The sequence below is a fragment of the Rosa chinensis genome, chromosome 6 (genome assembly GCF_002994745.2).
Source record: "Rosa chinensis cultivar Old Blush chromosome 6, RchiOBHm-V2, whole genome shotgun sequence".
Taxonomy (NCBI): Eukaryota; Viridiplantae; Streptophyta; class Magnoliopsida; order Rosales; family Rosaceae; genus Rosa; species Rosa chinensis.
In genome coordinates, this window is record NC_037093.1 from 48809960 (window position 1) to 48837316 (window position 27357).

The 27357-nt window shown below is 39.0% G+C and overlaps 4 protein-coding genes across 10 annotated transcripts; 2 read left to right on the forward strand and 2 right to left on the reverse strand.

Annotated features, from left to right (window-relative positions):
- The first annotated feature begins 4320 nt into the window (after positions 1–4320).
- LOC112170183 (26S proteasome regulatory subunit 4 homolog A) lies at positions 4321–7821 on the forward strand. Its single transcript, XM_024307374.2, has 6 exons — positions 4321–4891; positions 5808–6053; positions 6594–6763; positions 6842–7058; positions 7216–7356; positions 7471–7821. Exons 1-6 carry the CDS (start codon positions 4409–4411, stop codon positions 7552–7554), a joined length of 1341 nt encoding a protein of 446 aa, XP_024163142.1. The 5' UTR covers positions 4321–4408; the 3' UTR covers positions 7555–7821.
- Positions 7822–8127: 306 nt separating this feature from the next.
- LOC112170181 (probable disease resistance protein At5g66890) lies at positions 8128–11812 on the reverse strand. Its single transcript, XM_024307373.2, has 6 exons — positions 11680–11812; positions 10923–11579; positions 10460–10800; positions 9825–10186; positions 9441–9652; positions 8128–9285 (listed from the first exon to the last, which is right to left on the reverse strand). The coding sequence occupies exons 2-6, from the start codon at positions 11569–11571 to the stop codon at positions 8444–8446; spliced, it is 2406 nt and encodes an 801-aa protein (XP_024163141.1). The 5' UTR covers positions 11572–11579; positions 11680–11812; the 3' UTR covers positions 8128–8443.
- Positions 11813–12718: 906 nt separating this feature from the next.
- LOC112170996 (zinc finger HIT domain-containing protein 3) lies at positions 12719–18687 on the forward strand. Of its 5 annotated transcripts, none has more exons than XM_040508262.1 (10): positions 12719–13008; positions 13200–13392; positions 15492–15654; positions 15773–15804; positions 15895–15927; positions 16408–16449; positions 16979–17065; positions 17897–18009; positions 18128–18178; positions 18267–18687. In XM_040508262.1, exons 3-10 carry the CDS (start codon positions 15581–15583, stop codon positions 18288–18290), a joined length of 456 nt encoding a protein of 151 aa, XP_040364196.1. In that variant the 5' UTR covers positions 12719–13008; positions 13200–13392; positions 15492–15580; the 3' UTR covers positions 18291–18687. The 5 variants fall into 5 exon arrangements, with proteins under 5 accessions (XP_040364196.1, XP_040364195.1, XP_040364194.1 ...); XM_040508261.1 differs by having other exon boundaries at positions 13221–13392; XM_040508260.1 differs by lacking the exon at positions 13200–13392 and having other exon boundaries at positions 12720–13008.
- Positions 18688–19307: 620 nt separating this feature from the next.
- LOC112170995 (transcription factor PIF1) lies at positions 19308–23985 on the reverse strand. 3 transcript variants are annotated; one of them, XM_024308246.2, is made up of 9 exons: positions 23448–23984; positions 23254–23368; positions 22430–23168; positions 21844–21942; positions 21667–21732; positions 21449–21514; positions 20825–21226; positions 20411–20489; positions 19308–19535 (listed from the first exon to the last, which is right to left on the reverse strand). In XM_024308246.2, the coding sequence occupies exons 2-8, from the start codon at positions 23334–23336 to the stop codon at positions 20412–20414; spliced, it is 1533 nt and encodes a 510-aa protein (XP_024164014.1). In that variant the 5' UTR covers positions 23337–23368; positions 23448–23984; the 3' UTR covers positions 19308–19535; position 20411. The 3 variants fall into 3 exon arrangements, with proteins under 3 accessions (XP_024164014.1, XP_040364192.1, XP_040364191.1); XM_040508258.1 differs by having other exon boundaries at positions 22430–23163; positions 23254–23985; XM_040508257.1 differs by having other exon boundaries at positions 23254–23983.
- Between the last annotated feature and the right edge of the window lie 3372 nt (positions 23986–27357).

Sequence of the window (27357 nt, forward strand, 5' to 3'; positions counted from 1 at the left end):
CTAAAATGGGCTACCCAAAACCTGTAGAAAGCATTTACACTTCTAAATCAAATCATCCTTATACTCCTGGAGCCACCCTGCTCCCCAACTCAACATCAATCTCCAATTTACAAAACACAAACCTCAACTTGAAAAACATAAATCCCTTAGGTAATCAGAGCAATTCTAATAGAAAGGTAAATAATGACAACCTAACTCAAAGGTAAACGCGGAAGCCATGCTGTTGACTATGCCTCAACTCCGTGTACGCCCGACCCCAACTAATTCGCCTGCAAACTGGGCATTTGAAACCGAAGGGCCCAGGGGAAAGTATTGAAAACACGTTAGTGTGAGTGGACAATAATAATCAATTTTAAACAAAAGAGATTTTATACTTTCCCACATTTAATTCATTAAAAATCTCCAGATGCATGCAATAATTAAGAAAACGAACCACGAGAAGCTCCGCTCAAGAAAAACTGACTGAAAGGAAAGATCGAAATTCCGATACTCAACAGAATAAGACCAGCCCCGCTGGTTAAACGGAAATCGGACGAGGCCCCGCTAGTCAAGTAATGATAGGACATGGGGAAAAGATATCACCATACGGGCCATGGAGCCTCCCAGGCTCTACCTACCCTCGACTGCCACTCACACATAGATTTTGCGAGGAGGATAACTAATAACCTCAACTTCCATTCACACATAGATTGTGTGAGGAGGAGAATATGACCTCGACTGCCACTCACATACACAAAGTAAGTGAGGAGGAGAATAAGCTACCTCAACTGCCACTCACCAACACAAAGTCGGTGAGGAGGAGACCTAATCACATGACCCGCGTATGGTGAGGAGAAACCATCGAAAACCAGTAAATCCGTAAATCCATAAGGCTTCTCCAAAATCTCTCAAGATAAAATCTATGTATTCAACGACGTGACCCCGCACGCCAAAATAGTCTCGAAATCATAAACAAATGGGCGAGAATTAATAAATCATTATAATTTCTTTAGGAAATCCCATTTCCGATAATCTCTCAAAATCTCCAAGAAACCAACCAAATCCAAAATCCTTAATTAGGCATTCCCGATGCCAAAACCGAAGTCAATAAATAAATGAGAAAATCCAACTCCATCGAAACTCATCTCGAGAATCTTCCAGGAACTTAAATCAGCAATTAGAAATATACTTAATTCCGGAAAATTACCTCGGAAATAAGCAATTTGTCAAATAATATTATAAATCATAATCAACCTTTGAAACTCATTATTGAAAGCAAATCCACAAGATAAGCCGAAATCAAATTCCGAAAATCAATTCATTTGCTCAAAATGTAATATGATTAATATCTAGAGCATGATTTTAAGAAATAAATGCATGCATCAATATTTAAAAATAAAAGTCCACTCACAGCACTATTCCGACGATCACGCATTCGTGTCCCGTCATCGAGCAATAGCTCGATACGTTGTCCTGTACACAATTATATTCCGTGAATAATTCTTCAATAATTTAATACGATTCCTAAAATCAAATCCTCATAATCACATCTCCACTTCTTCTCGAATTCAACCCAAATTATACCTCTAAGACCAATTCGTTAATTTAAAGGTTCCAAGGCAGAACCGAGAGATATCCGACGGTCGGATTCTCGTAAATCGATAACCGAAACTCATAATCTTTGAAAATTCCTAATAAATTCAAAAGCTCACCAATCTTCACCAAACTTCATATATAAGCTCTACAATATTTGTAGAATTTAATGGGCTAAAAGCTGAAGTCAAATAGCAGCCGGAGGCACCGCCACGCGCCTGCTACAGTGACGGCGCGTGGGATTCACGCGCCACCATCGGCAGCTCCGATGGCCACCAAATTTTGGTAGCACAATCATCTCATCATTCCAAACACTTTTCTCCACTACCACAAACCGAGAAAACAACTAGAACTAGGTCAACAATTATGGAAACAGTAACCCGGTTTGAGTTTCAAAGAACAAACCTTCGATCCGTCGTTTTCTTTGTGTTTTCCGGAAGAAAGCTTGGAGGGATGTGGTCTACGGCTCAAGGCTTGCAAAATAGGACAAGAAACTCCGCCTGGGTTGGCCGGAATCTGGAAAATTTTCCAGAAAACTCGAGCTGCTACAGTAAACTTCACGGCCTCGGTTCTTCCTTTTCCGGCCACTTCGTGACGACCGACGACCACCAGCGTGATGAGAAGGAGGAGACGCGTCGGTGAAGCTTCGTTTCACGTCATTTGGTGGCCTGAGTTGAGAGAACAGAAGAGTTGCAGAGAAGAGAGAAACTGAGAGAACTCGGGGAAGAGAGAGAGAAAAATATGCGCAGGGGAGGGGGGAAAAAATTACCCGGCCACAGTAGAAATTCGAATATATACCATCTACTTGCTACAGTAACTTTCGTATTTCCCTTATAACTCTCGCATACGAACTCCGATTTTTACGTACCATATATGCACGAGCTCGGTTTAACGTCCTCTACAACTTTCATGAAGAACATTTTCTCAAATTTTAACCCGAACAAAAAGTCAACTATTTAGGGCCACTAAAGTTACCAAAAAAAGAGTAAAGGTAAAACAAATTGTCGTTTACCATCCAACGACTAGTAAACCGGTGAATTTAGGTTCGGGACGTTATATAAATGGTGTATGAACTTTAGGCATTTCTACACTTTGGTGTACCAACTTTCATAACTATCAGAATGGTGTATCAAGTTTACTCCAATATTTCATTTTGGTGTACGCCGTTAAATTTTCTGTTATCTTTGCAAAAAAAAAAAAAAATTCCATTATCTTTCCTTTAGCTTTGTTAGTTTTTTTTTTTGTAAAGATAACAGAAAATTTAACGGCGTACACTAAAATGAAATATTAGAGCAAACTTGATACACCATTCTGATAGTTATGAAAGTTGGTACACCAAAGTGTAGAAATGCCTAAAGTTCATACACCATTTGTGAAGATATCCCTAAGAACAAATAAAATTAAACAAGAAGCAGCCTGTCTCTTGTTGATCTTCCCCACTTAAAAAAGAAAAAACGCAGACTTATCATCCTTTCGTACAAAAGGAAGGAAGCTCATTATGAAAATATGACTAAAAGCCCAGGATCCAAATGAAACTACCCAAGCCCAACAGCTTGTTTGGAGCCCAACTCTCACTTGAAGCCTTGGCACCAAAATAGCCGCCCTACTAAGGACCATCGTCAGCATTGCCATAGCCGCAAATGCCTCTGCAACCATGGATCACTACAAAGCATGACATAGTCGGTTCCAATTTCGGCCGGGGAGATCGTACTCGATCCATCACCATCACCCAAATCCAATTCCAACCTACTTCAATGACTACCACCACCAAACAATGACTAGATTCGCCTCCGATCTCGTCATCCTTGACCACCGAATGAGCAAATCGATGACCACCCCAATTTTGACAGAGAAAGCTACTCTTGCCGCAAACCGCAAAGACCCAAATGCCAATCCCCGCCCTCGCAACAATCAAACCTGTCAATGACCGCCTTAATGACCCGGATCCCACTTCGCAACGATCTAGATCTCATTGCACATGACAACCTCTACCATTCTCCACTGCCGACTCAACAATCCCTTGATTCTCTAGCAAGACAACACAAGCGCCAAGATACCTCTAAACATACTATCCTTGCGAAAAAAACGAAGGCAAAAACGACGAGGTCGAAGCCTAAACGAAACTCCATGAATGGAGAAGGTGCAGGTCGCTACGGATGCAGAGATACGCTCCACAAACCCTAGTAGAGCGCTAGGTTAGAGCCACCTCCAATTAACTTTTTTTTTTTGAGCAATTTTTATTTTTATTTTTTCTGCTTTAGGATCTAGTTAATTAGGCTCGTTCGGTAGCTCTTGATATGCCTTGGCATCGAAACACTAAATCGAGATCGAAGTTAATACCCAAAACGAATAAATTAATGATGTTACATTACATCCTCGAGGAGCATGCTCGTACAGTATTTAACTTGATCCAAATAAATCATACTAATAATTACTATATTATTTGTGTAAAATTTGAGATCTTGATCGAGTTTACAGATAAATGGTACATAACGTTAAGGGGAAAAAAAAAACTGAGATATGTATGTGGAGAAGACTTTAAAGCTCAGGCATGACAAGTCATTATTAACAGTATAAATTAACTTTATCCAAACCAATCTATTTTGAACCGTTTAAATTTCTAACGTAATCGACCGATGATTTCTTTTTTGTGTTTTTTTAATTGTAAACGAATCGAGTTTTACGGGAAGCCCATAAAAAAGGAACTCGGCCCAACAGGCCAGTCCTCTATATAGCCGCATCTCACTCCTGATAATATGTTTAACTTGTTCTCAAAGCCAATTCTCTCTCCAAAACTTTTCACTCTCTCTCTCTCTCTTAGAACTTGGGAACCAAAATGGGTCAGGGAACTCCGGGCGGTTTGAACCGGCAAGGCCTACCGGGCGACCGAAAGCCCGACGGCAACGACAAGAAGGAGAAGAAGTTCGAGCCGGCGGCTCCGCCGGCCCGAGTGGGCCGCAAGCAGCGGAAACAGAAGGGTCCAGAAGCGGCGGCGAGGCTTCCGACGGTGACGCCGCTGACCAAGTGCAAGCTCCGGCTACTGAAGCTGGAGCGGATTAAGGATTACCTGCTCATGGAGGAGGAGTTTGTGACGAACCAGGAGCGGCTGAAGCCTCAGGAGGAGAAGGCCGAGGAGGACAGATCTAAGGTCGACGATCTACGTGGCTCGCCCATGAGCGTCGGCAATCTCGAGGAGCTGATCGACGAGAACCACGCGATTGTTTCGTCGTCGGTGGGGCCCGAGTACTATGTGGGGATCCTCTCCTTTGTCGATAAGGACCAGTTGGAGCCTGGGTGCGCCATTTTGATGCACAATAAGGTAATTAGGGTTTTGATTGGGCTTGTTAGGGTTTTGATTGGGCTGAGGTGATTTGGTTGGTGATGCTTTGTTTTGTGTGTTTTGGATTGTGGTGATTTTGAATGGTTAGGGTTTGTTGATTGGAAATTTTGAATTTGGATAGGTGTTGATGGCATGTTTGGTTGGTTGGAAAGAGTTTCGGGAATGGTGGATGATTTAGGTGTAATGTTTTTCTATTAGAGCTCAATTGTGAAAAGCAGCATGTGAAATTGAGAGTTGATTTGAGAAGGTTTGTTTGTTTCTGAGAACGATGAACTTTTATTATACATTCATCAGTTTAGGAACCAAAATGTGTTCCAAATAGCAGAACAATAGAGACTGTATAAGTGGTGCTTAATAGAATTTGGTTCTGAAAACAGCATATGAGATTACGGGTTCAGTCGAGTGTGTTATGCTTGGAACATAATCAGGCTCTGGATGAAACTCTAGTTGTATATATTTCATTGTTTGCTGATTCATTCTATTTAGGTTTGATCGTTTGATGCTGTTGCTATGGCCTGAACCTTGATTTCCATTTACTGTGCTACCTAAAGCCATGGAAGGTGAATCGAGATTTTGGCTATAACTATTCAGTACCATCAGCTATGAATGCCTTTAGACCTCAACAAGTGTTATACAGCCAAAACCTTGATTTTTGTTGTTCAATTTAGATTTGGCTGCTATAGACGAAACTTTTATTTCTTTTAACTGTGCTACCTAAAGCCATGGATTTGAATCTTTATCTAGTAGCTAGTGTAAGGATAAATACAAAATGACTGACTTTGATTAAATTACATATGTTTTTTGGGTGGTTTCATCTATCTTCAACTTCTGTTGTATGATTCATCTATTTGTATGTGTGGGTTGATTGAACTGTAATATTCCTTATTTTCTGTAGGTGCTTTCTGTTGTTGGGCTTCTGCAAGATGAAGTTGATCCAATGGTGTCAGTAATGAAGGTTGAAAAAGCTCCGCTGGAGTCATATGCTGACATTGGTGGATTAGATGCCCAAATACAGGAGATTAAAGAAGCAGTTGAGCTCCCACTGACGCATCCTGAACTTTATGAAGATATTGGCATCAGGCCTCCCAAGGGAGTCATATTGTATGGAGAGCCTGGAACTGGCAAGACCTTGCTTGCAAAGGTACAATTGCATTTTTCCCACTAAGCCACAGCTTACAAATTCACCTTCTGTATATTGGCTGATACATGCTATAAAGAAGCTGCTTGCATAATTGCTTCTTTGATGTCCTCTTTCTGCATGAATGACGAGTAGCTAAGTCCTCCCTTTTCCATGTTGATTTCCATTATATATCATTTTGCATATGAAGAGATGTGGTTGTCACTTTTGGGGTGTCAATATCATCAAACTGTTATTTTTCTTCCTGTAGCAATCCTGCTATACTGTAGATTCAATAGTTCCATATATTTTAAGCAAGGAAGCTATCTTCTGTTGCTGGTTTGCCAGTGCATGTGTTTGTGAGCTCAGCTTTTCTCTGCAATCACTAAACCTGAACACAATATATTTTGCAAAACCTGTGTAGTTGAGTGCTGTGCTGTTCCAGTTGTGCATATTAATATGACATTTTCCCCACGTAGTTTCTTTCTATAATAATTGTTGTACCTACACGCTTATTGTCAAAATATGGCTTCAGCTTTTAAGCAATTTTCATATACTTTTCAGGCTGTGGCTAACTCAACATCAGCAACTTTCTTGCGTGTTGTTGGTAGTGAATTGATTCAAAAGTATCTGGGAGATGGTCCCAAGTTAGTGAGGGAGCTCTTTAGGGTTGCTGATGACCTCTCACCCTCGATTGTCTTCATTGATGAAATTGATGCAGTTGGTACAAAGAGGTGAGCCACCAAACATTGTTGAGAGGATTGCAGATTAGTGATAATCAAATGTTTATGACATTATTCATATGTCTGCAGGTACGATGCCCATTCAGGTGGTGAACGGGAAATACAGAGGACCATGTTGGAGTTACTGAACCAATTGGATGGCTTTGACTCAAGAGGTGATGTCAAGGTGATTCTTGCAACAAACAGAATTGAAAGTCTTGACCCAGCCTTGCTTCGACCAGGACGAATCGATAGAAAGATTGAATTTCCGCTTCCAGATATCAAAACAAGGAGGCGCATCTTCCAGGTAGGCTTGAAAAACTGACAACCATGTATATATATGAAAACAGCAATGTGTTTAGATTGTGCATAGGTTTTTACTCCAGTGAAAACAGCAATGTGTTTAGATTGTGCATAGGTTTTTACTCCGGTGACTTACACAATCTGGGATTTATTGATTGTAGATTCACACATCAAGGATGACATTGGCTGACGATGTTAACCTAGAAGAATTCGTCATGACTAAAGATGAGTTCTCTGGGGCTGATATAAAGGCTATATGTACCGAAGCTGGTCTGCTTGCATTGAGAGAGCGCCGAATGAAGGTAGCTTCACCTTTTTAATACCTGAAACTTTATGTTCCCTATATGTCATTTAACATACATTGCTTATCTATTGGAATTGACTTGTGTTTTCTATGTTTATTTTCTGGGCATCAGGTGACACATGCAGACTTCAAGAAGGCCAAGGAGAAGGTTATGTTCAAGAAGAAGGAAGGTGTTCCAGAAGGACTCTACATGTGAAGAAATCACCTGGACCGTGTGTACTTTCAAGGATACATCGACATCCCTTTCTGTTCGTGATGTGGATTAGAATATTAAACTTTTTCAAAGTTGCTTGTGCTTTTGAATTCGAATGTTTAATGATGCATCCTTGAGTGCTGTTACGTCAACTTCAAATTTCAAATATATGCTAGCTTATCCTGTCACTTCTGATGGAGTGCAATGCTTACATTGAAATTCATGGTTTTGAAAAGGTCATTGGGAGATTTGAAGACACATTTTCTACTTGTTCAAATTCTTCACGTATGCCTTATAGCTGGAACACTTCATCATTTGATGTCTTAAATACATGTGGATTTATGTTGGCAAGTAAATTCACATGAGGGGAAATTCCTAGTCTCATTTGTAGCTCATTGCAGGGGTAGATCAGTTCTCCTTAATCTGTCACCTCTGTTTTATTTTTCAACTTTTAACATTTTGAATCTATCACTGTTATGAACTAGCATGAAGAGAAACTATTCCCTCCCTAATTCTATCACTGAAAGTAGTGAAGAGAAAATTACTAATTTCATTTGTGGTGTGCATGTACTGAACTGTTGAAAGCTCATTCCTTATCTCATCGAGAGTTGAATTTTCTAGCTCTTGCCATACAAATCTCACCAGAAAAGAAAGAAATAACTATTCCAGGAACATTTATATGAAAACTCCCAAACTAGATCGAAAATGAAACATCACGCAAACATCACTCCAGATTATTTTTGCCAAAAAAGAAATGATGAAACTTCACAACCAAAACCAACTGAAGTTGATCCAAATCCTTACAAACTCTTGGGCAAGATCCTCATTTTTGCATGTGGGATCATATTCTCAACAGGACATTACCCCAAACTGAGATGGCTCAAGATCAAGATCAATCACCATGAAGCCAACGTAGGTTGAATTCTTCTTTGACCATTGTTATGCGCAAGTCCTTGATCATTTTGAAAGGTTCCCATAACTCTTCTGTCTCTTCATCACATATCACTTCCTCTAATATATTCTCAAGATCCCAGATTGATGTAGGTAGCCCCTGCAATCTGGTGCACTGTCTCATGTTGATCGTCTTTAATTTGCTCAGCTGACCAATGTCTTCAGGCAACTCCTTAATGCTGAAGCAATCAGATATGTCGAGAAAGGTTAAGTTCTTGAAGTTCGTAATCGAGTCCTGTAAAGTTTCCAGCATTGTGCAAGACCGTAGCCTTAGGACTTCTAACTTGCTCAGCTTTCCAATCTCTCCAGGCAAGGCAGATAGGTTATGACAGTTGGTGATAACAAGCCTCTTCAGGTACTTAAGACCACAGAGATCAGCAGGCAATTCCTCCAAATCATTGCAATAGTAAATGTTTATCTCCACTAGATTTGGCAATGCCTCAAAAAATCGGATGGACATGTTGCTAGAAGGTCGACCAATGTTGCACATGAACAGAGATAACTTCTCCAGACTTTTCAACTTCTTGTTTTTGGTCAAGCTTCTGGAAGAAATGGAAATGCGCTCTAATCTGACTCTCTTCAGGTTAGGTAAAGAACTTAATATGTCTAAGTTAGTTAATTCTGCAGGTGATAAACCATTATTTCTGACTATTAGAACCTTCAATGCCTTGGACATTTTGCTATTGAACTTGGGCAAGGTATAGTTCTTTGTCTGAAAATTCAGAATCAGAACCTCAGCTTTTGGTAGATGCATGTGGTCCCATTTTGATGAGAACTCTCCATCTGCGAGCAACACATTATATCATGTGAGTGAAAGGATAAATGAATGCATGAAAGCACTATAACAGGCCTTAATTAGTATTTATGTAGGGTGTTTATTGCTCCTGTGCATGTGTTGATATGCATGTAATTGCTAATAAAAAGAAAGATAGGACTACCAGTTGATATAGATAACAAGCGAGTTTCCTTAAGCTTATCCTTCTTTTGTGTCCAGCGTTTCGGAAGAACACCTCCACATATGTCTATAATTAGTCTTTTGCTCTCTCCTCCCGGGTCCTGACGGATCTGATGCAATGCCAGCTCTCTAAGCATATCATGCTGCGTAACAAACTGCTCACTGTAGCAGCGATCCACATACCCGTTCTCCTTGCTGGTTATTTTTTAAACGTAATCAAGTTTCTTAGAATTGAGAAATCTCTTCAATATACATAATATCCAGTTACGTGCTAGTAGAATTTAGTCATGTACACAACTATATACCGGAATTAAAGACATTGAAAATATGTATACACCAGACAAGAGAATCATACAAGTATGCAGACCTTATGACAACAATTTTGGCCAGATTATGGTTGTTGAGGTGTTGCAGTTTTGCAATAGACATAGCATCTTCATGTAGCCCATGTAGCTCTGACCACATATCAATGAGCACACCAGCAGGGATTCTTCCGTCTTCAGGAAATGAAGCAAGGTCTATGAAACATTCCTTGAGGAGAGGCTCATTTTCACATAAAACATCTAAGCTGGTTTGGAGGCGGAGACGCAAAATATCATACTCATCAAGAATAGAAGGACTTTTCGACCATTCTTTTACTTTTTCTTTCCAAATCTCTATACTACCCTTGACAAGTGATTTTCCAACCACCGTAATGGCAAGTGGAGATCTCTTACAGTACTTTACTATCTGCAGTAAATTTTTCCAAAATGAAATCGATTAGTGTTCGAGTTGCTAACCAAAAGTTGAAGGTTCTCATCATTTAATCCTCATCAAAATGGCTTCATGAAAGTTGAGCAAATGTTATACACAAGCAGTAGTCTACTTTTTTTTCTTATTCTAAGGTTAGTTTTAGGATAGATGAATCTATTATTATTTGCAGATATGCTTTTACCATAAGATGTGAATTCCCGCTTTAAGTAGCATTTGAAGTTTTGAATTGTAAGATAAGAAACTAATCACCTGTTTCAGAAGTTCATCTAAAGTACCAGAGGAATGATCCAGGGATGTAGAATTCTTGAGAAGAGTCATTGCCTCATCATTTGTCAATGGATCTAAAGTATAATGTGAACCATATTTTGGAAAAGATCTCGATGTGACTAGAGTCTTGCAACTTGATCCTTCGCTGAGTTGATATAACTCTTCAAGAAGGGCTCCTGATGAGTCAGGCCATACATCATCCAGGACCAACAGTGCATCATTTTCTTCTACTTCCTTTAGAAATTGCTGCAGAGATGTTTGCAGCCAATCTAAGTTGGGTTTGTTCGAAACAGTTGCAAAGAAGATCCTGTTGCTGAACTTATCTATTACAAATAGAATTAATGAATATGAGAAAGTAATATTAAGATGTATACAGAAATATATGAACTTTGATGAAGTTAAATTGACTGGCCTAAAAATGATGTTAAGTTTGTAGTCTTGATACCTTTGACTTTCTGATCATGACAAAACATTTGGGCCAAAGTGGTTTTTCCAGACCCTCCAGGAGCAGTGACCGAAAGCATTGAAACTCGATCATCGTTAAGAAGCTTGAACTTCAATTCCCTTAAAGGCTTATCCAATCCAATTGGGGAAGATGGTGGATAAGGTGCTGTAGCTCTAGTTTCACCACCACCAAGTGCATTTTGATTTTGTGCCTGACCATGCAGCTCCATTTGGGTCAACTTGTGCTCTATAGACCTTACCATAACCAATATATCTTGCCCATCCCTTACTCCCTGCGGTATTAGATTCAGCAACATCTTGCTGAGAGACCTATCAAATTCAACAAGCTTATTGCTGTAATAAGGCTTGAGCAAATTCCAACTACCAACTGTGGACAACTTGTCAATGAGCCTCTTGCCCTTCTCCATTTGGTTCTCAAAATATACCTTTTCATTTGGGTGATCCAGTTCCCTGTTACCAGCTCCTATCTGTTTGATCAGTGGTTTTAAGTAGTCTAACGTGACTATGAGCTCTTCGAGAAGGGGTTTAAACTCCTTAGATTTGATGACAAGTGTGCTAACGCCTTCATACAGCAAAGAAAATGCTAGTCCTACTGCACCCCCTGCAGCAAGCTCTCCAATTCCAGCCATTTTGAATTCTTGATAAGCACATAAAAAACCAGCAGCAAAATCAGAAATTAAACTCAGTGATTAGATAACATAATCTAAATTTCAATGTTAAGAGCAAACTCATATTACCTATATATACGTTGGTGATCGATCAGAGTACAAGATCGACCCGGTGGGATCAAAATAAACCAGGCTTTCTGAAATGCAGATTACCTATACTGACTTATATAAGAAGACTATATTTTCTACTCTCGAAAAAAAAAAAAAAAAAAGGGAAGACTATATTTTCTACGGGAGTGCTCCTTACGCTAGCATATTTTCTAAGCTCGGAATTTCCAGGAAGTGAGTATGAAATGATGAAAAAGAATATTTAGAAGGGAGACGACAATCGATCAAGTCGTCTGCGACCCTTTTTACAAGATGACTAGGTCACAAAGCACAACAACCACAATAATCGTAGAAAACGCCTTTTGGTACTTACGAAAAAATACCAGTGACATACTTTCACTGTTTCACATGTTCTAGAAACTGATTTTGTACGTAAACTTCTCAAAGAAGGGGAAGCACTACAATCACATTGCACACGGTTTACTGCACTTTCGATTCCTTGTGAACGTAAAAATCAAAATCAAGAGAAAAAATGAAAAAAGAGTTATTCGAAAGACAGACCACAAGATGGTCCAAATCCACCTTAATCGATAAGCAATAATTATTCATTGATCATCAAGAGATTGTTTTTACAATCATGAATAAGTTCATGAGAACTTCTAGTTATAATTAAGCATTCATTAATCAATGGTCCAATGTCCAAGTCCAGCTCAATCGATTCCGTAAGCCATCCTGGCCCGAATTCAATAAGATATATAAGATTTCATTCTCATTCATGATAAATTGTTGGACATGAGCTTTAAGGTTCGAAATAAACTTTGGAAATACCACATGCGTGCATAAGCGTCTTCATATTCTCCATTGAAGCACATTCCTTCGAGCAATAACTCAACAACGATCGGTACAATTAACCAATCTGCTTACAACTTACAAAAGGCACTAACAGACTACCGGATGCACTCCCACATTGTCCGGAGGAAGGAAGCTAATGTTTTTCATAGGTGCAAACCAATGTTTTGCAGTCGAGGTGCAGAGGCGGCGAAGGCGCTGTTCAAGTTTTTTGTTTTTTTTTTACAACACCAAAAGTCCAAAACTACGTCGTTTTGGTTTTTGTGAATTAAAACTCCTATAGGTTCACGAGCTGAAGTCATTTTTGGTTTCCTTCAGCCTTCTCCATCAAAACTCCGTCTCCTTCCTTCTCAAATCCCAATTTCCAAAGCAGCAATTTGATAAAATGATCAAGAGCCCATTGGTTTTCTCAAGGATTTCGCTGTAAAGGAGGCTGTTTGCAGAATTGGAGAAAGAAATTTTCTTACTTTCAGAGCTGTAGTTCGATTTGAAAAGTTAAAGGTATGAGCTCTTGAATTCGATTTCTATGGTTTGAATCTTTGAATTAGTTTCGAATTAAGGTCTATATTCACTTGAGTTCGAATTGATGTTTTGTAGTTCTGTTTCAATTGAAGTTTATCTGATTTTGATTCTTGATATATTTGAGTTTGAAATGATGTTGTGTTCCAATCCAAGTTTATCGCTTGACTCAGGTTTATTTTGAAAATTCTTAGCATTCAATACTTTTTTCAGTAAGAGTGGTGTTGACAGGTGCATCTAAGGATTAACCCCAAAAGACAATTCTTCTTTTAATATGCTTATCTTTGTTTAACTTATGAGGTGAGGCTTGGAAGTGGAATTACATCTGGAAGGTGGTTCATATTTAGGAGGCTTGGATGCTGTGAGGCTTCCTTCAATAAGAGTGGTGTTGACAGTTCTGTGACCTTGGGTTATATATGTGGGTTATTTGGGTGATTTATGTATAGGTAACTAGTAACTACATTCTAATCGTGTTCCTATAAACTCTGTGGGTTATATATGTGTGCACTCGTTTCCAACTTTGTTAAACCGATACAGAGACCAAAAGATGAGGCTATTCAATCTGTAGGTCTGAGGCTATATCATCTGTAGGTCTGAGGCTATTCAATCTGTAGGTCTGATGCTAAATCATCTGTAGGTCTGAGGCTATTCAATTCAATGTTGTTCTGTTTATGATATAGCAATTTCCATCTAATTAGTTGTTCTGTTCATAGAAAAACTATGCTATGAAGTTCCAATCTACTTGTTTGTTCTGTTTAAGATATAAGTTGATATAAGTAATTAAGTAGAGGCATTTTGAATATCAGTACTGGTGCATGACTTGCTTTTTTATCACCCTTTCGATTGATGAGTTCTGTAATTCAATGGTTTATGTGTGCTCCTTTGTGTTATGAAACTTTACTTAGTTGGATTCAGCTTTACTTACATAAATCTCGTTAATACGTAAGGCTTACGCCTTACGCCTCAAGGCGAACGCCTTACTGAGGCTCTCCCGAATACGCCTCGGCTACGCCTTAGCCTTTTAAAACATTGGTGCAAACTCACATTCCTATTATAAGACACGTTTTGATGTAAAAGCCTAAAAATACCGTGAGGGCAAAGCCCAAAGCAGCTAACTTCCCTCTCCTTTAGTGTCATCAACTCACTCACATAGGACTTGGAAAGTTGCATGGTATAGATGCACGAGATTCCTTACACTAATCTATTTTTAGTCATAACACAAAAACCGATCAACAGATATGTACATACCATTCTAGAATTAAAAGAAACAAACAACGGAGCTAAAAAATCTTCAGAACACCATGAGACCAAGAGATAGCTACTAATCCAGCTGCGGGCCATAAAATGGTTGAAGCCAGATGCTAGCATGTCCACTTCAGTCATGGCTTGGACATAAAATGGAAAACTACATGTGCTCAAGCCCTCTTCGTCTCTTGACAAGTGAACACAAGTGATCGGACACTTTCAAGTCTGGGTTAAAAATCGTCATCACAATACGCAATAGTGATATGACCTCGTGAGAAAAACATAGCGACCACGAGGATCAAACTTATTCCCGAAGAAAAATTTGAAAACAAAAAACAAAGGATTAAAACCTTGTGGTGTTCTTCAAGAGGCTTTGATTTGAAGATTCTATTCCGAGTTCGAGTCGTTTGTACCTTTTGCATTCGAAGGTTCTTGTTTCGGTTCTTGACGACATTCCATATTCGAATGATCATATATCAACTTAAATCTATATAATTTCTTGTTAAGGAATTTACAAATTATACATAACAATTACGTCTTCTCTTTATCATTACAACAAAATCATCTCCCTCTGGTCTTTTTTTATTTTAGTAACGATATGCAGCCGAATGATCACCTTATACTTGTTGCCCTATTGTCTGCTTTATTCAATTTATGAAAAATTGTAATGACTCAATTTGTTCTGTTTGTAATAGTTATAGGAGTAGTTTCTAGTTTCTAGTAATAAAAAAATAACAAGATAAAAATTGAAAATTGTTGTGGGATTGTTTTCCAACCATATAAAAATAAAGGGCAAATTTCATTTTACCTTCTTGATCTTTACACTCTAAATTATTTGTGCCTCTGCACTTTTAATTTCATCATCCTTGGCTTTTTTGCCAACTATTGTGTGATGTATTTTGAAATTGTAGTCACATACGATATAATTTTGCATACTACATTAGTGAATTGTCATCATACAAGGAAGCTCATTAGAGCCACATTTTCAATCTATAAAATATTTAACAAAAAAATAAATTGTTGGACATGTTTAATTAAATTTGAGAGCACATGGGTACATATAATAAAATTAAAAATGTAAAATCATAACTGATTTAACATGTAAATGTTAAGGAGGTAATATGAAATTAGCTTAAAAATAAATTACATAAAAAAATGAAAAATAAATAAAAAAATATTTAATTTGGTTTCATCCTTTTACCTGGCTACTTTTAAAGCAGTGCTTCGGCGTTCCCGGGACACTAGTCCTTTCTCTCGTAACATTCCTTGAGAGAAATTTGAGGAGCTGGGCTGCTGGAGTTGGTCTCCAATGGGTCCTCGACTGTGCCAAGTCTGCAACGAAGCTCAATCCAAGTACAAGTGTCCCTCATGCCGTGCACCTTAGTAAGCAATCCGCAATTCGACAGCTTTTTTCCTTCTGAAAAAAAAAAAAAAAAAAAAAACCCTTTCCAATTTTTACTCTTTCTGACTCTCCAAACAAAAATCTTTGCTTTTCTTGCAGTTGTTCTGTTCCCTGTTTCAAAAAACACAAAGGTATATGCCCACTCTGCTTTTGCTCTTCCCCAAATTTTCGGTTGTTTGAATGTTTTGACTCATTTTGAGCTTATGTGTTGAATGTTGCAGAAACCCCATGCGTTTTGCCAGAGGAGAAACCAGGTAAGAACTTGTATAATTAAGTTGTACCCATTTGCCTAACTTTAACATATTAGAGAGAAAATCATGTATGGGATTGAGTCATTTTGCAATAAGCACATATGGGTATTCCTTCCTTGTGTATCAGACCAAGGAAATTTTGTATAACTAAACCTGTTTTTCGATTTGCAGATTTTGTAAAATTGAAAGAACTGTTCTTTTTAGTGATATTATCCGAGTGGCGTGTGCATGGCTTCGCAGGAAACCTATATGTTTTTACTTTTGAGCTGTTTTTTACAATGTTTAATTATGTCTTGATATCTGGTTGTTATCCTACCTCAGTAATCACATGGCTTTTTTTAGAAGTATAATTGATTATGTTTGTGAAACACAAAGACATGATACTTAGACTGCGTTCTTACTATTCCTAATCCTGAAATTTCAAAGATTGCTCTTTTGGCATTGAAACGAGACTAATTTGAGCTCATATATTGGATGTCACAGAAAGCGCATCTGTTTTGCCAGTGCCATCTGAGGAAAAACCAAGTAAGAATTCTGTCCCTTACTTTCCAATGCCGTTGGACAGTGTAACTGCTTTCATATGTCAAACTGGAACTTTATAGTAGTTTTTGTTCATGTGAATTACAAAGATGATATGGATTCATTTCAGAATAAGGGTACCAAAAATTAGCAAATATCCAACCTTGAATCGTTGTTTAATTTGCACAGGTTTGTAAGAGTGAAGGAATGTTTGTTTTTCACTGAAATGTTCTGAATTTCTGACATAAGGAGGTTTACTTGGACAACTTGTTCTTTTACTCATAATCGTAGTATTAATACTAGCAGGGAATCTTTCTGTTTTCATTTTTGAGCTCTGTTGACAATGCTTATTTATGACTTAATATCTGGCTGCTATTCTACATCAGTAAAGACAGCTTCTTAAAGAGTAAATCTGATTTTATTTGTGAGTGATTATTGTTCCTTCCTGCTGAATAGGTTTTTTATGGCAGTTGCATGGGACATATTTTCTCTGCGGGATTTGACAGTTCTGTTATGCTTATTTCTTATTCTTCAGCTGCTGCTCCAGAATCAGTGGTCGAAAGGCCAATAACTGTTACTGAAGCAAGTGCCGTGCTGGAAAGGCAGCAACTAGAGGCTATAGGTATGGATCTATATAGCTTGGAAGTCTACACAAGATGGGCTACTGGGTGGAAATTGCAACCCTGGGCTTACATATTTTTGAGGGATCTAAGTTTCAGCTATGAGAATGACGACCCTTTTATAGTGCATGCTAAGACCTTAATGTCCTTATTGCTATAATCTTTTAAAGTTTAATCAATGGACATTCCAACTCAATTTAATACTTAACATACCGACTTAAAAAGAAAAATGCAAACTAATGCTTATAAGCCTTAAAAGGCAGAATAGGAGAATGAAAAAAGCTGTTTTGAAACCAATTTTAGAATTAAGGGTTATTTTATTTCACAGAAACCAGCAAGGATTATGTTGTTGTTTATTCCAAACTTTGTCATTAACCCATGGTGTTATGGTTTCTATGAAAGTTTTTCATGTTATATCGTCATCTTTCCTCACGTGTCCCTGGAATTTTCTTAAATTAATATTTTTGTCTTGAAGTTTCTTCTGTAGCTGTTAACATGTAGTCATTTACTTTTCCGATGATGCTAAACTGCTGGTCTTTTCAGTTAATAAATCTTTTTAGTTTGTTTGGTTTAGCATTGGCAACAATTTGCTATGAATGTTGTGAGCATGATTATAATAATTTGCCGCATACTATGCATCAAAGTTGTTGTAATGCATCATTCAGAGCAGACACCTTTCCCACGTTCACATGGTTGATGGTGAATTTCTCCTCTTAAGACCTCTGGTTGTTGGGTTGAATTTTTCTGCATGTAGAAATTGTTGAACTAGGCAGCTAATAAGAAAATTTTAGTTTTGAATCCAAGACTAACAAGATCATCTTTCTAATTATCAGACCCTCTTGTTTTTGCTATTGCAGCTTCTTCCAGTGAAATTTGCGATGCTTTGAAAGATGAAAGTCTTCAAAGACTCATTGAGAGTATAGATTGTTCTCCAGATGCAGAGAATGTGAGTAATGAAGAGCAGAGTATTGTGATAGTCAAATTTCTATCTCATTTAGACAAGATGTTGATTCAAACTCTCCAGCTTGTATTTTTTGCTAATCATGTTCTTTGCTTACAATTAGGAACTTGATAAAGCTATGGATGTGGAGATGTTTCGAATATTTACTGACAAGGTAATGCCCCATCTTCTTAAGCTTTTGTGAACTGTATTTGGTTGCCATATGATCATGTCATCAATCCACTTGAAATTTCTGTCTTCAGATCCTATCTACCATCAACCCATAACTACAGGCTGTCATAGGCGAGAGCAAGTTTTGAGAGGGACTTGAGACCCAATTTTGAAGCTCTCCACTATCCACAAACACTAGCGTAATTGCATAAAATTCTAGAGTGGGTCCTGGTCTTGTATTTTTTGCATCGTCCATCTGTTTCTGAAGAATAAGAATAGGGTCTTCAGGCTTGATGGATATTGCAAGGTATAATGTGTAACATCTTCGCTGTGAGGCATCATACAAAAATGCTTAAGAATCTGCTTCTCTTGTTTGCAAAAATGATACATTACAAACAATACAAACGAGATTGGCTTCAATTGCTTGTAAGATTATTAGTGTCGTTTTGTGCTGTATGTAATTTCACCTACTCTTCTAATCCTGGATAACCGACCAGGAGTACTTTTTCATTCTACCTCTCTCGTGCCCAATCTAAGGATAAATTTACTCGACGTGTTTGCTAATAGCCTTATACTATGGTATTGTGCAACACTGCAATGTGTATTCAACTAGCCATGTAAAGGTTCTTGAGGGACATTCAGTCACAGCAAGTTTAAATCTAAGACAACGAAACTTTGCAATATCCATTCTAGTCAGTCTTCATAACTAAACTACCTACAATGTCAGTTTGAACTAAACTACTTCGGACCAAAGTTTGTTGGTCAAGGTGTGTGAAAAAGCTTGGGGGACGAAACTTCGTCGTCGGCATCTCAACCCCGATGTTTCAATCGTAATTTGAAGAAAAACTTTCAGTTCATCTCATTGATCACTGTACGACATCAGAAACCACAATCCAGTACCATTCTCGGTGTAGTTGACACTATTTGGTGGTCTTCTACCTATTGATGGATCATTCTACTGTGAAATTCATATCCAGTAAACTTTGAAGTAAGAATCGAAACCTAGAAGGTGAAAAAAAAACAATGACTTGGATAGGATTTCCTCTTTAACTGCCACAAACGCTTAGCCTAAAGATCGCCTCCTTTCACAACCTCTTTTGGATGGACTGTATAAGTTCAACAGCAATCCGCACTTCCATGAAATATGAGATCAATAATTCTATATCTAAAACTTTTGAGTAATAACCAAGTCGCATAAGGAGCAACAACACTAAAAAATATATTGCTATGGGATTGTGATAATTACAGGTTAGTTTTGTTACATGGCATTACCAAGACAAGAAAAAGCTACTCTCAGAGCTTTAAGACTACAAAACTTCGCAGGCAAATGCCTTCTGTGATCGATCAGCCAAAATTTGAACCTGCAATGCACAAAAGTTTCACCATCAGTTCATATCACCCCAGCTTCCTTCACAACATTTCTGAACCACCATCATAAACAAAATGCAGTAGTCCTCAGGGCAGTTGACACAGTATTAGTTTGTTTGCCTATTCTTATTGGAAAAAAGGCATCTCCAAAACGAGTGAAAAATCTTCAGTGCAATTCCCCTCTGAATTTATATACGGTTTCCTACAATCCAATTCAATCTCCAACAAGAAGATGAGCGAACAATTTCTGAGCAAGGAGATTTTTTTTTTTTTTTTTTTTTTTGTGGGCTAACCTCGTCAGAACAAGGATAATGTATTGAAAGGGGAAAAAAAACAAGAGTACATCAACACAGGCAAGGGAAAGAGACATGCCTCTTCAAGAACAATAAAAAACTACAAACCAGCTAAATCGAAAACTAAGAAGACCTAAACTGTCTCAAGTAGACAAGTATAGAAAGAAATTTCAAATGTATAATCGAATCCCACCAAATCATATCAGACAATGACGCACCAAAATTAGCTAAAGCATCAACAACTTGCTTGATTACCCTATCTATAAAATGCATTTGAGAAATACATGGGATGGGGGGGGTGTGCAGGCATTGTACCTAAACTCCATATTACAATAAGCATTAAGAGAATTTCTACGAGATAGTCAGTAAACCACCCAGAAAATTTCTACGAGATGGCCCTTGATAAGATTCTGCGTTTCTCTGGGACTGAGAAGTATTTCTATTAGACGCAATAACTAGTCATCTGGATTATAAAGAGCTAGTACCCTCTATACACTTTCATATTACCCTGCCTATAGAACCACACTAAACTTCAACTTATATGAAAGAAACTAAGATAGAAGACAAAGGCATACCTCATTGATGACTCTCTTGATTTTCAGGTCCCATACTGGAACTCGGCTTGCTAGAACTTGGCTGAGGCATGGCTTGATTCTGTAAGAGGAAATGGACCCATAAATACAAGAAAAAATCATGCTCAAGTAGGATTTTTAATTTTTATTAGAGACAACAGAACAGTTAATTTCCCATAAGAGATAGAGGATGTACTGTTAATTGTTAAACAAAAGAAGGATTAGAACGATCTTCGCTTCAACATATCTTAAAATGTGACCCCATTTAAGCCTGTTATTACTTTTTTTTTTTTTTTTTACAATCATTTCTTCTACATAAGGATTTATGGTTACTGTATGACAAGAACCGGACCATAAACTAGTCATTACTCTTGTTTATAACTTATCCTTGTAGGTAATGTTATGCAATACCCGTACCTGCTGTAGTTGCATCCGCATTTGCTGGGGAGTGAAGTAGTGCTGGTAAGGATCCGCAAAATTTGTTACTCGTGATTGGTTCTGATTTTGTGTCCCAAGCGAGTTTAACATATGTTCAGACTGATTTGTTGCTTGGACTCTGCTAGGATCATTGGGAAGCATAGTCTGCATTCGAAATGGTGGCAAAGGGAACCTCGGTCCCATATGAGCTGTTGCAGGTGCTGTTGGCATGGTGGAACCAGCTAACACATTCGGAAATGGCATCATAGGCCGACTCATTCCCATTCCCATTTCCATTCCCATGCCCATGCCCATTCCCATTCCCATTCCCATTCCCATCGGCATATACTGCTGAACACCAGGAAACATCATAGGGACCATGCCGCATCCCATGGACATCATCTGCAAAAATTGGTTACAATCTGAATTTGTCATGAATAATGCATGAGCTCATATAAAATGTGACTCTCCGATCTTTCCACTGGTCGAATAATTTAATATGGTTGCTCCACTGATTTGCCACTCACAGATTTACTTAACCAACAATTGTTCATGTGAAGAGGGAGTTATAAATCTCGATTCCCAGAATATTACATGATACATGAAAATAAAACAAGACCATACCTGTACTTGCAACTGAAGTGATTTCAAATACTCAATCGCTTCATCCAGCATTGACGCTTTGTCCGACTGATATAAAGAACGGAAAAAAAAGAAAAACCACTGTTAAATTCTGATCAAAGAAACCTTTATTTCACATCTAACCCAAAAAAAAAAAAAAAAACAAATGCCAAGACACGTAAAAAAGTTCTACTTTTCATATATTGAACATGAATGCCAACCTTATTGCAACGAGGTATTAATTCTTGCAAAGACCTCATCTTCTCATTGATCCTATCTCGACGTCTCTGCACAGGCAATCCAATATTCAATATTTGGATAGTATAAAAATTAAAATAAAGTGAAGAACTAGTTCAATCAATCAACAGTTTATCATCATTCAAGTCAAAACTACAAACCCTTTCGGAGAGATTGTGGACCTCCGCAGCTCGTGATCTCTTAGTAGAACTCGATCCCCGGGTCTGCTTCTTTCCACTCCCAGATTCAAACTCCACATCCTGTTTGAACCAGGAAACAAAACAAAGCAGTTAGTTTTAATTTGCCGTGAACGTCCACACTGTAAAAACACAGCGACCTACATCATCCTCCATTTAATCTTCTGCCTGAAAATTTAATATGCGCTCGTCGTACGCTACACGTACTTCCCTTTCATCGCCGACACGTGTGCGGCTTAGAACTGAAGTGACTGCACCAGATAGGCTTACAAGGTCCGTCCTAGGTCCCTAGGTATTGGGACATAGCTATTAGCCTAGGGTGGAGCGGCGAGTGGGGCTAACTTGGTACTGGGTGTGCAGTGTGCTCACGCTTACCCACGTCACCACCTGCGCATATGTTAGCCTAGACCCAGACAACGAACAAGTGCACAACGCCCCTTGGGAAAGGGGACAGAGAATTTTTGGGACACTAAGATAGGCTCATAATTAACTAATCACCATTAAAGCACTTAATTAATTAATTAATACTAAAAAAAAGTAACGTACTCACCTCGCTCTGACACTCCGCGTCGTCGGCCACTCTCTCTTTGCGCTTCCGATCCTCCACCGGCAGCGGCGGAGGCGGCGGCTTCTGAATCGACATCTGCTCGGCGCTTAGGCTGCCGCTCGCGCTGGAGTCTCCGGTAGACGACGTCAGCGACGTCTCGCACGTCACGGCGTCTTTCCCGGCTGAGGCGGCGGCACCGAACGACATCGTACGGGTGGCGGCAAGTCCTCTTCCGCCGCCGCTAGCATTGTTGCTGGAGGCGTCGAACCTCGAATCCACGCTCTTCGACCCCGACGGCCCCACCGCCTCGGATTCATACCGAGACTTGTTGTTGTTGTTGTTGGTCATCCTGGAGAAGTGGAGGAAGTTCGGGAGCTCGGTCCTCCTCGGCGCCGGCGGCGGAGGATGGATCGGCAGCCGAGGGGGAGGCGGAGAAATCGGTGGAAGGTTGGCGGCGGTGTTGTTGGATTGAGCGTTTCTGGAATCGGTATAAAGAAGTTCGGCGCAGAAAGGATCGTCGTCGCCGAGAGGGCACTGTAGCCAGGCGGCCATTTCGTCTTCCTGCATAAACAGCTGCGGGTTTTGAGGTTGATTCACCGGCGGCGGTTGCGCTGCCGGAGGTCTGGTATGTTCGGGAATAACAGCGTCGTATTTGGACTTCTTATGTCCCGACCTCTGGGTTTGGCTCTGCATCACCACCTGTCCGTTCTGCCATAGCAGTTCCATGACCTCATCTTCTGGCCTAACAATCACACACACCAGTTAGCTAATTCGATGAACTACAGTTCGGAAAGAAAATTAAAGTAGAAAATTATATATGGACTTACATGGTGGATTTTCTAGAGCGAGGAGAAGATGCCGGAAGTGAGTAATCTCCCTCCATTTCGAATTCGGGGACGCGGTAATTCATTTTTTTTCTCTTAATATGTCATTTGTGAAAACCTACACAACACACAAGAATAAGAACACGGCCAAACCGCGCCTGATGTCGATTCAAATCCTTCAACCTGCCAGTAATTACCATATATATATATGCAAAGATTCTCTCAACAAGACTGAGACTTGGAAACTAAAGACTGAATCTTTAATGATGATGATGATGATGATTTGATTTTGCCGACTCTGGAAACAGAGGATTGGGTTGCTTTTGCTTTTTTTTCTTTTTTTTCTTTTTTTTTTTGTTGTGTTGTAGATGTGTTAATAATTTCTGTCTCTCGCGGAGCTACCAGTACTAGTATCACTGCTGCTCACTCGTCCTCCAAACGATAAGGTCTTCTTCTCTCTCCAGCTGTTGCTTGTTTCTCTCTCTCCCCGAATAATACCAAGGAAAAGACGAAATCAAATTTTGACGCGACGCACTGTGTCCTTCCCGAGTAGACGCCATAACACTAGCTCCCTTATTATTTCTCTGTCGCAAGCACGCTAGTTAATGAACTCAGCACCACCCATTAATAACCGCTGCCCCCAAATTAATCGAAAACTCAAGCTTTTAACTTTTCCTCATCACCACTATTCTTTGTTCTGCTCGGCTCCTCGCCACAAGATCGAAGCTCTTTCTTGCTACTCAGTTTGGACGATAAGACTTCAAAGCTGAGATCTTTTATTTCTGAGAGGCATGATGCATACCACTCGGGGGGATAAACAAGTTGTCCTCTTCTGTTTCTTTTGTTATTTTCTTTATCGTTTTGCATGTGATCAGAATGAGAACAATTGACGGTTTGGGTTTGTACGATTCTATGTACGTATGAACATACTTGGGAAGCCAATGTACGTTTGAACATCCGGTTTGTGTTTAATTTCTAGTGATGGCTGCCGACGAGTAGATTATGCAAAGCCGTTGCTTTGCGCATATTTGGGTTTGTATGATTCTATATACATACGAACAAAAATACATTGTAAACAAGTATATTTACATCCATTGTTTTCATTTTAAAAACAACGAAACACACTATATGAATTTCATACGTACACTAGCACACAAAAAAACAAAACAAGAAGTGCTCGCTCTTTTTTCTTTTCTTTTTTTAATATATTTTGTTTACTCGTGTTGTACATTGAGATAAAGTTTTTCCATTTAATTGGTTGAATTAGTAATAGGGTTTACCAAAACGGAAACTCCAAACCTTAATTTTTCTGGATTTCCAATTTTCCAATAGAAAAATGCTAGAGATCCCAAAAATTTATACCAAAATAAGATCCCAAATGACATGGCACTTGCCATATCATCACCCTATAATTTCCACATGGTATATGTTTTTGTAAAATTATATTTTCTTAAGAGAAAAAAAAAAGTGTTTAGTTATTAAATAGTAGTTGCAACCAAAACTTCCTCCATTGCGTCCCATTTTTAGCTAGAGAGCGAAAACTTTAGGGTTATTTTCTCCAATTTGGACAAAACCTCTGCAATCAAACTAATATTTTCAATCCACGTACGTCCTTCCTTGGTGTGTTAAGACCCTTAAGAACCTCAACCACACCAATTGTGATCATATGGTTTTAACTCGGGTCCCATCTTCTTGAAACCCCAATAATTAGATTATCATTGGTATTTAAAAGAAATGGAATTATATTAATATCTATGTATAAGTTTGCTTTCAAAACCCTAACGACCACGAAGCTTCTTGCCAAATCCCCCAACGTGATAGCAACCGACCAACTCCAATAACTGTTTCTTAAGATTATACAAACAGTGTTTTGATCAAGAATCTTCACTTGAAATGGAGCTGTCTACTTTACAATTGTGCATGTTGCCATTCAAACTATTAAAAAGTTTAGATGATTCCTTGAATTAGATCAAGTGAAATTTTTGGTGCTATCACTTTCTATTAAATGGAATTATTTACGTATGAGGAGCTGCATTAAAAAATTGATGACAATAACTTGTGATTTTAAGAATCAGTGTTATCAGTAGTGGGATTGTTGGAATTTGATTGTTTGTGTGATGCCCCGGAAATTCATAATTATTTTCTGAGGATTTTTCCAGAATTAATTTTATAACTATTGGACGGTTTCGTGGCTCGTGGATGGAGCGGAAGTGTTTCGGGCGAATAATTAATTGAAGAATATGGTTTTAGGGGGGTTGCCAAAGGTTGACTTTTTATTCGTTGGGATTCTCCGAAGACTTCCTTCACAAAAGTTGTAGAGCGCGTCGATACGAGTTCGTGGACATGTGGATCGCGAGAATCGGAGTTCGTATGAGGAAGTTATGGCTATTGGAAAAAGTTTCCATTTTAGTATATATAGGAAAAATCAGAAATATATTTTCATTTCCTCATTTCCTTTTCCGGAAGCCTTTTTTTTCTCTCTCTCTTCTCTCTCGTCCGCTCCCTCAGTATCGAAGAAAACCGCCTGACCCGACCCGAACCCGGCCAATCCGACCCGACTTTTCCGGCCAACTGCGGCGGTCTCCGGCCTTGAAACTTGGCCAGCAGGGTCGTCTCCTCCGTCTGGTCGTCCCTCTGGTATTCTCTTACGGCGATTCTCCGTCTCGGTGGCAGTTCAAGGCGGTGCAGACTGGAGAAATCGGACCCGACCGGAAAACACAGTTCCGACGTCGGCACGGCTTCGATTTTCTTGGGTTGAGTTCAGAACAAGCTCGCCGATCGATCCTTGGTGGTTGTTTGGATCGATTCACGTGAAACTTCGATCAACTCGGATTGGATCACTGTTCACGGCTTGTGAGGTAGTTTTCGATCCCTTAGGCTTGTTTTCTGACTTCGATCCAGTTATGAGAATTCACAAGCATGCTTAGATGAAGCTTTTTGATGTTGGGAGTTTTGTGAAATAATGAGTTTTTGGCCGGCGGCGGTGCACCACCGTCTGTGGCGGTGTTCCGGCGGTGTTCCGGCCACTTAAGGAACTGTTTTTGGTATTATATATGTTCTACTCGTTGATACGAGCGTTTCGATATATAATATGCAAATTTTGGAGTTCGTATGGAATTGTTATGATTTTTGCAATTTCATACCGATCGATTATTCTATCCGTGAGGATTTGAGCGTCCGATCGACTTGTGGTTTGGTCACATCGATCGTGGACGTATTCCAGAGACTTCGGGAGGTCTCGGATGTGGTTTTGCCTCGATTGGCGCCACTTTGGGGGATTTTAGTTCAAAACAGGGGTTTCGGACTTAAAATTGGTTATGAATCGTTACTGATTTGAGATCATTGGTGAATAGGTGCTTCTAGAAGGTGAATTGGACGAGTTGTTGGTGATAGTGTACTAGTTCGGTTCTGTATAGAAGACGCAGCGGGATTCAGAGGTGAGTAATCTCACGAAGTTCATTTCACGAACGGGAATACCCTTATTATTTTGAGAGTTATTTAGTTAACTGCAAACTATAGATGGTATTAGTGGCACTTTAGAGTAGATGATTACGTGTGTGTATATATATATTATGGGATGTATATATATACATACGTATTCATGTATTAGTAGATATATGTTTACGTGAAATATATATGTTTTGGTGGTTTGTGGATTTATGAAAACAATGTGCATGAAATGATGCTTTTTATTGTTTTGGGGTGTGGCTTTTGGAAAACAAATGATTTGTGGAAATGATTGATTTCGATTTGTTTTGAAAAGCGTTGAGATTTGAGAAAAGTGTTGAGATTTGGGTATGAAAACAATAGGCATGAATTGATGCTTTTTATTGTTTTGTGTTATGGCTTTTTCGGAAAACAATAATTATGGAAATGTTGATTTCGATTGTTTTCAAAAGCGTTGTGATTTGTGTAACATTTTGGGTCCAATGCGACTCCTTTAATGTTTTGCTCCAAGGGACATTGCGGCCCGAGGATCGAAGGTCTGAGACCTTGGGCAGAATACCAGGTGACCACGTCTTTGGCCGGACGAGTGGTTACGTTTTTCAGTTAGAGCTCTAATCTGTCTGCCGTATAGGTAATTCATGGGGTAACGGGAATTGGTTA

Bases quoted from the DNA above. Each gene is read 5' to 3' on its own strand.
- LOC112170183 (XM_024307374.2), top strand. From the start codon at position 4,409: ATGGGTCAGGGAACTCCGGGCGGTTTGAACCGGCAAGGCCTACCGGGC. The intron at 6,054-6,593 runs GTACAATTGCAT...TATACTTTTCAG, and splicing joins GCAAGACCTTGCTTGCAAAG to GCTGTGGCTAACTCAACATC. The intron at 7,357-7,470 runs GTAGCTTCACCT...TCTGGGCATCAG, and splicing joins TGAGAGAGCGCCGAATGAAG to GTGACACATGCAGACTTCAA.
- LOC112170996 (XM_040508262.1), top strand. From the start codon at position 15,581: ATGGGTCCTCGACTGTGCCAAGTCTGCAACGAAGCTCAATCCAAGTAC. The intron at 17,066-17,896 runs GTATGGATCTAT...TCTAATTATCAG, and splicing joins GCAGCAACTAGAGGCTATAG to ACCCTCTTGTTTTTGCTATT. The intron at 18,179-18,266 runs GTAATGCCCCAT...TTCTGTCTTCAG, and splicing joins TTCGAATATTTACTGACAAG to ATCCTATCTACCATCAACCC.
- LOC112170181 (XM_024307373.2), bottom strand. From the start codon at position 11,571: ATGGCTGGAATTGGAGAGCTTGCTGCAGGGGGTGCAGTAGGACTAGCA. The intron at 10,187-10,459 runs GTGATTAGTTTC...AATTTACTGCAG, and splicing joins TAGATGAACTTCTGAAACAG to ATAGTAAAGTACTGTAAGAG. The intron at 9,653-9,824 runs GTCTGCATACTT...AAAAATAACCAG, and splicing joins GCCAAAATTGTTGTCATAAG to CAAGGAGAACGGGTATGTGG.
- LOC112170995 (XM_024308246.2), bottom strand. From the start codon at position 23,336: ATGAATTACCGCGTCCCCGAATTCGAAATGGAGGGAGATTACTCACTT. The intron at 23,169-23,253 runs GTAAGTCCATAT...TGTGATTGTTAG, and splicing joins CGCTCTAGAAAATCCACCAT to GCCAGAAGATGAGGTCATGG. The intron at 21,733-21,843 runs GTTTGTAGTTTT...TTGCCTGTGCAG, and splicing joins TCCACAATCTCTCCGAAAGG to AGACGTCGAGATAGGATCAA.